This window comes from Orycteropus afer, unplaced genomic scaffold (assembly GCF_000298275.1).
Source record: "Orycteropus afer afer isolate SDZICR_OR568_19922 unplaced genomic scaffold, OryAfe1.0 scaffold00346, whole genome shotgun sequence".
NCBI classification, from domain to species: Eukaryota; Metazoa; Chordata; class Mammalia; order Tubulidentata; family Orycteropodidae; genus Orycteropus; species Orycteropus afer.
Genome location: NW_006921933.1, coordinates 1737756 through 1747992, shown reverse-complemented (window position 1 = coordinate 1747992; position 10237 = coordinate 1737756). Strand labels below are relative to the sequence as shown.

General features: G+C 38.8%; 1 protein-coding gene across 1 annotated transcript in view; it reads left to right on the top strand.

The window, feature by feature from the left end:
- DHX15 (DEAH-box helicase 15) overlaps nucleotides 1–10237 on the top strand; it is a 69855-nt gene that overhangs the window by 6278 nt on the left and 53340 nt on the right. The window contains exon 2 of the mRNA XM_007952560.2: nucleotides 2813–3248. Within this exon, the coding sequence (XP_007950751.1) occupies nucleotides 2813–3248 (436 nt within the window). The remainder of the gene's footprint in view (nucleotides 1–2812; nucleotides 3249–10237) is intronic.

Sequence of the window (10237 nt, the reverse complement as noted above, 5' to 3'; positions counted from 1 at the left end):
TTGCTTTCACTGACAACTCAGTACTGTATATGCAAAGGGGTTCATATTTGTTGTCTGTACTGCCCATGTAACTCTCTATGTCTTTCTCATCCTCAATGCAACTTGCAAACTTTTAAGACCCCAGGCGCCACTTACCAAAGTAGGATATAGAACAGTGTTTTTGTGTAGTGTTGGCAGTTCAAAACCTACCAGCCACTCCACAAGAGAAAAGACCTGGTGATCTGCTGCGTAGTGTGTTATGCCAGTTGAGCTTGATACCCCCACAACCATGGTCCGCAGCCTATGGGCCCAGTGACACTCCTTCAGGGCATTGGCTGTGGCTGAGAAGTTATTATCACTTTGCCTCGTTAGCTCTGTTACATATATGGACATTCTTATAGGACAGCAAATACATACGTAGAAATATTGTCTGCCAGCCCAGTGTACTTTTTACTCTCATGACACTGCTCCTACATCTATTTCCTGGTCAACAGCTAATCTTTGTATCTTCACAGTGCATTTTGTGCTCACTACACTGTAGCAAATTTCACTAAGGAAGTTCTGAGGAACTGGAAACATCTTTGTTAATACAGGTATTACTGTAACAAAGCAAGTGCTTGGTTAACTTTGTCTTCCATACACAAATCACCACCCCCAACACAATTTTGTAAACTCTTGAAAGGTTAGGTCCATATCTTAAATGCATGGTACTATGCTAAAAGTATAAAAGAAGTTCATTAAACTTTGATTTTTGTTCCCCCTCCCCTCCTCCTTGGACTGAGTATTGGGAACATGACATGAATTCCCCTCCCTCCCCTCAAACTGTGTGAAAAGCCTGTGACATTATTTTGGCCTTCATCTTTACTTGCATCATATGTTCTTTAAGGGTTCTCTCTAGCTCTGTGTTCCATGATCTTTAAGATCTTTTCTCTTTGAACCATGGGTGGCTACAGTGCTTCTACCTTTGTTAGGTACATTTCTGTGAACCCAATTTTAAACTATTCCTGATTGGCACTGGAGGGCAATATAAAGCCTTATTTAATTAATGATTATCTTAATCAGAGGCAGAATGAGAGGCGCAAAGAGGATGGGTGATGGCATATTTCAAAGATAAACCAGGACTCTTTAAGTTTTGAATTGTGAGATTTCATGTTTAACAGGTTGTCCTTGGGTTTCCTTTCTCTTTATGCCTTGTGGTTTGAGTGATTCCTTCAATTCTGGTTTGTATGTGCTGTGATTCTGTGAAAGGTAAACTCTGGGACAGGAAAAGGTAGAATATAAAATAAGGCTTTTTTCCTCCATTTAAGGAAATTCCTATGGATACAATTATGTTTAGCAAGGACTTAACTAGATATAATTTGCTATTTCTGTGATCGAGGGACCATCTTAATGCATACTGGGCTTAACATTGCAGTTGTACTCCCCCTAGGGAAGTTATTGTTGCCCAGCTAATGTGCTAACAGAAAATACGTGCCCTTTCCCTCCCTTCCATACCTAGGGCATAGAAAATGTGTAATTTTGTGTTTTATGAGTAAGGAACAATTATGAGGTGATGGCTGTTGTCATAGCTGTCATGCTGCCTCACTATGTCAAGTATGGGTCTGGACATCTCGTGGCAAGTTTGTCTACTGTAGAATTGGATCTGAAGGAAGCTAGATTAGTAGAATGAGTAAACAAATTATTTTTAAATTACTGTATTAGGGTCCATGTCTATTTTTAGAACTAGTAACTGGAAGTAGATACCAGAATTGACCACTGCTAAGTTTAATATAAGTAGAGCTCTGGTGGTACAGTGCCTAATGCATTTGACTGCTAATGAGAAGGTTGATGGTTCAAACCCACCAAGGAATTGACTCGATGGCAGTGAGTTTGTTTTTTTTGTTTGGAAGTTTAATATAAGGAGTCCTACTGGTACAGTGGTTAAGCACTTGGCTAACATAGAAAGGTTGGCAGTTCAAAACCTACCAGCCACTCCACAAGAGAAAAGACCTGGTGATCTGCTCCTGTAAAGTTTCAGCCTGAGGAATCATATAAGGCAGTTCTGCACTGTCATATAGAGTTACTTTGTGTTGAAATTGAAAGAACTGACCTGTAATCCTATAGCTCATTTTTTTATTCTATAGTGGTCTGACTCCACAGCACACAACAACTTGGTTGAGATACAGCTCAGCTTATAGTACAGAGCTCAGCTATGTAATATTAACATACTTTAACATATGTGCTGTTTTTCATGTAGCATTACAGCATAAAACATTTTCCTATGGCAAAGTAATAATATAATTTATTAGAAATGAATTCTAAAAGAAAGTAATGTGCAAAAACTAGCACTATTGACTATAACTGATGTAAGGTGAAGTTGTCTATAGTTTCTGCGTACCTGGCAATATTCCTGCTAAATTTGGAACGTGATTTTCAGCGCAAAAATACCTCCTTACATAATTTGAAAGAGAACTGAGATAGACTGTGATGTCGTCTTCCTTTCCCAGATTTGGGTCCACTCTTTCCCCACCTCACTGTCAGTCTCTAACTTCTAAGTATAACTCAGTGTCACTTGCAGAAGATAGTTCTTGTGTTTCTTTCCTGATGGTTACAGATTGTGGAAAGGGAGTGCCCCTTGAAAGAGTTTGAAACATCGTATCAAAGAAGAGAAAGATGTTTATGGGCAAGACATAGAGGGATCCATGATTATAAGTTCTTTTTGTTATTTCTGATAGTATTTTGAGTTTTCTGTCAGTTTGCTTTTTGGACTGTTAAATTGTTATTTGTGATTATCATGCTGCCATAAGCATTTTGCATAAAATTCAGAAAATGAATCCTGAATTTTTATTTTTAGGAAGGATCGAGATCGGGACCGGGATCGTGAAGATCGGTCTAAAGATCGAGACCGAGAACGTGATAGAGGAGATAGAGAACGGGAGCGGGAGAAGGAGAAAGAGAAGGAATTGCGAGCTTCAACAAATGCCATGCTGATCAGTGCTGGATTACCACCTCTCAAAGCTTCCCATTCAGCTCACTCAACCCACTCTGCACATTCAACACATTCAACACATTCTGCTCATTCAGCACACACTGGGCATGCAGGACACACGTCACTTCCACAGTGCATTAATCCATTCACCAATTTACCCCATACTCCTCGATACTATGATATCCTAAAAAAACGACTCCAGCTGCCTGTTTGGGAATACAAGGATAGGTTTACAGATATTCTGGTTAGACATCAATCCTTTGTCCTGGTTGGTGAGACTGGGTCTGGTAAAACAACACAGGTGAGTTAATGTATACTACTGTACCAATTTTATTAATGTTTACCGGTTGCTGTTGGTGGTCATTCTAGTTGTCTTGTAGAACACTTTCAAGAATAGCTTCAAGGTGATGTTGAGTACATTTTAGTGACTTCCAGTCTGGGAGTCTCCTGCAAGGTATAACTGTCTTTCCTGAGTTTGGGGGGGAAATAGTATTACTGTTTTCCTGATTTGTTAACCTTAAATATGGCAGACTGTTGCTTTCCCATCTGCTTGGATTATGGAACAGTCAAATTTGTAGATTTGGAGGTGAAGGTTGGTGTTTCACTTGAGAGATCTAAATCATCAAAGCGGTTTTTATTGTTTGTTGCTTTGTTTAAAGATTTGTTTTTATTTGTAATTTTTTAATCATGTGAAATATTACCTATTTCAAATACTAGCAGCACAGAAACCATGTAGTAAAATCTCACCCATGACCTATACTCATCTAGTTATATACCTCTACACATAGAACCTAGGAGCTCTGGTAGCATAGTGCCTAAGGCACTTGACTGCTAACCAGAAGGCTGGAGGTTCAAACCCACCAGCCACTCCTCGGAAGGAAGGTTGGGCAATCTACTTCTGTAGTGATACTGCCTCGGAAACCCAAGGAGGGGTCGCTATGAGTCGGGTCCGACTCGACAGCACATAACAACAACAAAAACATATAGAACCTAATATCTTGTTCGTAGTGTATCTAAGATATTTTTCAAAGATGGATGGATGTACGCTGTTTACTAGATCCCTTCTGATTGACATCTGGGATGTTTGTAATTGTTGTTTGGGATGTGGAAGTAGTTTGTCTGTAGGATAAATGGCCAGAAGTGAGTTAGAGAATCATTTGTAATTGTGGCGCATGTGTAACTGGCCTTCCCAAAGAGCAATTCAGCTTACCCTCCTGTGAGCATGTATGAGAACATGTGCAGGAAACCATTAAAGTTATTTCTGAACTTTTAGAATTTTAAAAGTCCCATAGGTGAAAAAATACTATCTCTGTGTAATTTTAAATGTGCATTTTGGTACTGTCAGTGAGTCTATCTTTATGAATTTTACCCACATAATTTCTGTTAATCAATTTAATAATAATGAGTGAGTCTGAACCTTTAATTTACATTTTTTCTTTTTTTGAAAAATAACTTTTTTATTTGGTGTGCCAGTGCTATAAGAAATCATTCACCTGGTAGGCCTGTTATCCGCCCGCCCCGCCCCCCCCATTGGTTGGTTGTGATTTGGGTAAAGCATTTTTCTTTTGATTATAAAAGTAATAATCCCTGGCTGTATAGAATATATGTCAAAATCAGGAAAGCATTGAAATTAAGTGTGATGCATCTTGTGATGTGTAGAGATAATCATTATGTTGTGTTTTCTTCTGGCTTGCTTTACATGTTTATATGCCTGTCATACATGTTTATACACTCAATCATACTGAATATACAATTACTCCATTTCTTCAGAAACATATATCACAAATCTGTTTGAATGTTTCATGGAGACACTTTGAAGACTATTGTAGCAACTGAAATAGGAAGCTTTTTATTAAAGACTGAGCTTTAGTGGGTAGAGTTGTTTTTTTCTTCAGTGAGAGAAAATTTGTTGATTTTAGGAGTTGAAAACTTGGGTTTTTAATCACCTTATTGAAAGGACACCACTGTATAGTATTTTAATATCAGTATTTTTAATAAATATTTCAAGTAGTTTAATGTGCATAGTACACCCACTTTTATTAAAATTAGCACTCGGGTAAAGCCAGGCATTGTCTGCTTTATATATATTATTTCATTTAAGCCTTTCAACAATCCTGGAAGGTAGATGTTCATCACTATTTAGCAGATGAGCAAATTGAGGTTTAGAGAGATACATGAGAATCTTAGGTTTCAGTGTTGCTGTGAGTTCCATACTTTATGAATTTTAGGTGGGTTCAACATTGAAACCTTGTCATTTTATCCCAAAGACCAAGTTATATTTATCTCATACCGTTACTCTTGTCTAATCTAACCTAATCATACTTGTTGTTGTTGTTAAGTGCCGTTGAGTCGTTTCCGACTCATAGCGACCCCATGCACAGCAGAACGAAACACTGCCCGATCCCACGCCAGCCCCACAATCCCTGCTATACTTGAGCCCATCATTGCAGCCACCGTATCAATCCATCTCGTTGAAGGCCTCCCCCTCTTTCGTCGACCCTCCACCCTACCAAGCATGACATCCTTCTCCAGGGAATGGTCCCTTCTGACAACATGACCAAAATAGGTGAGACAAAGTCTGGCCATTCTTGCTTCCAAGGAGCATTCTGGCTGCACTTCCTCCAGGACAGATCTGTTCGTTCTTTTAGCAGTCCATGGTACTTTCAGCATTTTTCGCCAGCACCACAACTCAAAAGCATCAACTCTTCTTCATTCTTCCTTATTCATTGTCCAGCTCTCACATGCATTCGAGGCAATTGGAAATATCATGACTTGTGTCAGGTGCACCTTAGTCCTCAAGGAGATATTCTTGCTCCTCAGCACTTGATACAGTTCCTTCGTAGTTGACTTTCCCAATGCTACACATTGTCTAATGTCCTGACTGACTGCTGCTTCCGTTGTCATTGATTGTAGGACCAAGCAATGTGAATTCTTTGACAACCTCAATCTTCTCTCCATTTTTTGTGATGCTGCTCATTGGTCCAGTTGTGAGGATTTTTGTTTTCTTTCTATTGAGACGTAATCCATACTTCAGACTGTATTCTTCAACCTTCATCAGTAGGTGCCTTAAGTCATCCTCGCTTTCAGCAAGCAAAGTTGTATCGTCTGCATATCTCAGGTTGTTAATGATTCTTCCTCCAATCCTGATACCACTGTTTTCTTCATATAGTCCAGCTTCTTGGATTATTTGCTCAGCATATAGATTGAATAAGTATGGTGAAATGATACAACCCTGACACACTCCCTTCTTGATTTTAAACCATGTAGTGTCCCCTTGTTCTATTCGAACGACAGCCTCCTGGTCAAGGTACAGATTCCTCATGAGTACAATCAAGTGTTCGGGAATTCCCATTCTTCTCAATGTTATCCATAATTTGTCATGATCCACACAATCAAATGCCTTTGCATAGTCAGTAAAACACAAGTCAACATCTTTCTGGTATTCCCTGCCTTGAGCCAAGATCCATCTGACAACAGCTATGATATCCCTTGTTCCACGTCCTCTTCTGAATCTGGCTTGAACCTCTGGAAGTTCTCTATCAATATACTGCTGCAAACGTTTCTGAATTATCTTCAGTAAGATCTTACTTGCATGTGATATTAATGATATTGTTCTATAATTTCTACATTTCTGTGGGATCACCTTTCTTTGGAATGGGCACAAATATGAATCTCTTCCAGTCAGTTGGCCAGGTAGCTGTCTTCCAAATCTCCTGGCATAACTGAGTTGAGTGCCTCCAATGGGGCATCTGTTTGTTGAAATACCTCAATCAGTATGCCATCAATTCCCAGACCCTTGTTCTTCGCCAGTTCTTTCATTGCAGCTTTGACTTCTTCCTTCATTACCATTGGTTCTAGATCATATGCCACTTCCAGAAATGGATGACGATCGATCAGTTCTTTTTGGTACAGTGATTCTGTGTATTCCTGCCATCTTCTCTTGATGTTTCCTGCATCATTCAATATTTTTCCCAGAGAATCTCTCAATATTGCAACTCGAGGCTTAAATCATACTAGGTTAACCTTATTTGAGAGATAAGTTTGCTTGTTGACAGTATAGAAAAAGGTCATGTCAGCTCAAAACAGGTTTGTGATTATTTAGATTAATGTTTGGCTTTTTCTGGAGACTTAGGATACTCCAATATCTAGGATTATAGACATTTGGGGGATTCGCAGGAAAATTGAACAGTCTAAATAGTTAATTTTACCCACATAATTTCTGGCATACTCTTGCTTTGACTCAGAACTACTAGGAATAGTCAACCATTTGGTTATTTTGTGCACATCAAAATAAAAATCTTAAGGTGTAATGCCTTTAAAGTTTTTCTCCTAAGTTTTATTTTTTTGTTACTGAGAATATACACAGCAATACATTGACCAATTAAAAAGTTTCTACATGTACCATTTAGTGATGTTAATTACATTATTAGAGTTGTGCAAGTATTCTAACCCTCTTTTTTCTGAGGTATTCCTCCTTCATTAATACAAACTTACTGCCCTATAAGGTTCATATCTAATTTTTTACATTGCTGTTGTCAGTTTGATCTGGTATTTAAAAAAAAAAACAAAACTCACTGCCATAGAGTTTATTCCAACTCATAGCAAACCCCTTTGGGTTTCTGAGGTGGTAAATCTTTATGGAAGTAGATTACCCAGTCTTCCTTCCCCAGAGTGGCTGGTGGGTTTGAACCACCAACCTTCTGGTTAGCAGTCCATGCCTTAGGCACTGCACCACCAGAGCTCCTTCTTGATCTGGTGTAGATAGTTCTTAAAAGAGTATAATGCTGAAGGCAGACTTTTTTTACGTAAGCTATTCAGTTTTAAGAAGACTTCAGGGGGATATTTTTGGTATAAGATTTAAAGATTATCTCAAGGCAGTAGTTTCAGGAGTTCATCCACCCTCCATGGCTCCAGAAAGTCTAGAGCCCATGAGAATTTGAAATTCTGTTCTACATTTTACCCTTTTGACCAGAATTCTGTTTATGGAGTCTTTGATCAAAATGTTCAGTAACAGTAGCCAGCTGCCATCCAGTTCTTCGGGTCTCATGGCAAAGGAGGAGGAGGCCTGTGAAGGCAGTTAGCCACGTATTCTACATCCTCCTACTCCTGACTTTCCTTGCTCTGTTGCTCCAGGTGAAAAATTGTGCCTTGCAAGCTTTTAAGACCCAGGCACTATGCAACAAACTAGGAGGTAGAACAACATTGAACATGGTTTTAGGCTGATTAACTGGGATGTTCCGTGAAACCATGACCCTGAATTTCCAAACCAAGAAACCAAATCCCATGATACAGTTTCTGAAGGTATCCTCTTCAGAAGCTTCAGTAGCTTGTCTTTTCACTGTTTTTGGTAAAGTCTTTTGATGAATAAAATATTTAATTTTTCTGAGATCCCATGGATTTGTTTTTTGCTATTTGTTATTTTGTTATTATATTAGATAATTCAGTATTAGAAGCTAGGCTTGACAGCATTGCCCTTGTTTTTCTAGGAATTTTATTATTTTTGTTTGCACGTTTAGGTCCTTAATTCATTTTGAAATTGTTTTTGTATATGGTGTGAAGCATGGATCCTATTTTTTTTCTGCAAATGGAAATCCAATTTTTTCCCCACTATTTATTTATTGAAGAGACTCTTCTTTTTCTTTCTAAAGGCCTTAACACTTGTCAAAAATCAGACCATAGATGTGTGGGTTTATTTCTGGTACCAGTGCGAGGACGTTTTGATTACTATAGCTATATAGTATGTTTTAAAATCAGGAAGTGTGAGCCTCCTCCTGTGTTTTTCTCTTGCAGCAGCATCTTAGCCATCCAGAGCCTCCAACAAAGCAAAACTGCCCTGTCCTGTGCCATTCTCGCAGTCTTTGCTGTACATGATCCCATCATTGCAGTCACTGTGTCAGTCTGTCTCATTCAGGGTATTCCCTTTTTCACTGATCCTCTATTTTACCAAGTATGATATCCTTCTCCATGAACTTTGGTCATGTCAGGACAGCATGACCAAAGTAAGTGAGATAAAGTCTGGCCATTCTCACTTTGAAGGAACATTCTGACTATACTTCCTCCAGGACAGATTTGTTCGTTCTTCTGGCAGTCCATGGTATTTTCAGTATTTTTTGCCAACACCACAGTTCAGATGCATCAGTTTTTCTTCCTTATTTATTTTCCAGCTTTCACATGCATATGATGAGACAATGGAAAATACCATGGCTTGGGTCAGGTGCACTGTAGTCTTCAAAGTGACATCTTTGATCTTTAACACCTTAAAAGGTCTTTTGGAGCATGGTTCCCAGTGCAATATCTTGTCTGATTTATTGACTGCTGCTTCATGAGCTTTGAGTGTGGATCCACATAAAATGAAATCCTTAACAACTTTAGTCTTCTCTCCACTTAACGTGATGTTGCTAATTAGTCCAGTTGTGAAGATTTTTATTATGTTGAAGTGTAATCCATACTGAAGGCTGTAGTTTTGGATCTTCATCAGTTAGTGCTTCAGATCTTTACTTTCAGCATGCAGGGTTGTGTCATCTGCATATCACAGGTTGTTAATGAGTCTTTCTCCAGTTCTGATGCCACGTTCATATAGTCCAGCTTCTCAGATTATTTGCTCTTCATACAGAATGAGTAAGTGTGGTGAAAGGATACAATCCTGACAAACACCTTTCCTGATTTTAAACCATGCCATTTCCCCTTGTTCTGTTCAAATAAATGACTGCCTTTTGGACTGCGTACAGATTCCTCATGAGCACCGTTAAGTGTTTTGAAATCCCCAGTCTTGTTAATGTTACTCTCAATTTGTTATGATCTACATAGTTGAATGCACTGACTTAGTCAATAAAACACAGGTAAACATCTTTCTGGTATTCTCTACTTTCAACCAGGATCCATGTATCATCATCAGCAGTGATAATCCCTTGTTCTATGCCCTCTTCTGAATCCCCTTGAATTTCTGACAGTTCCCTGTCAATATATTGCTGCAACCATTTTTGAATTATCTTCAGCAAAATTGAATACCTTTCACATCTTAACATAAATCTTCCAATCCATGAACATGGACCATCTTTCTATTTGAGTATTTTCTTAACATCTTCCATCAGTATTTTATACTTATTGTATAAGTCTTTCACATCCCTGTTGAGATTTATTCCTAGGCATTTTATTCTCTTCGATGCTTCTTGTTGTTGTTAAGTGCCGTCGAGTCGTTTCCGACTCATAGCGACCCCATGCACAGCAGAACGAAACACTGCCTGATCCTGCGCCAGCCCCACAGTCCCTGCTATACTTGAGCCCATCATC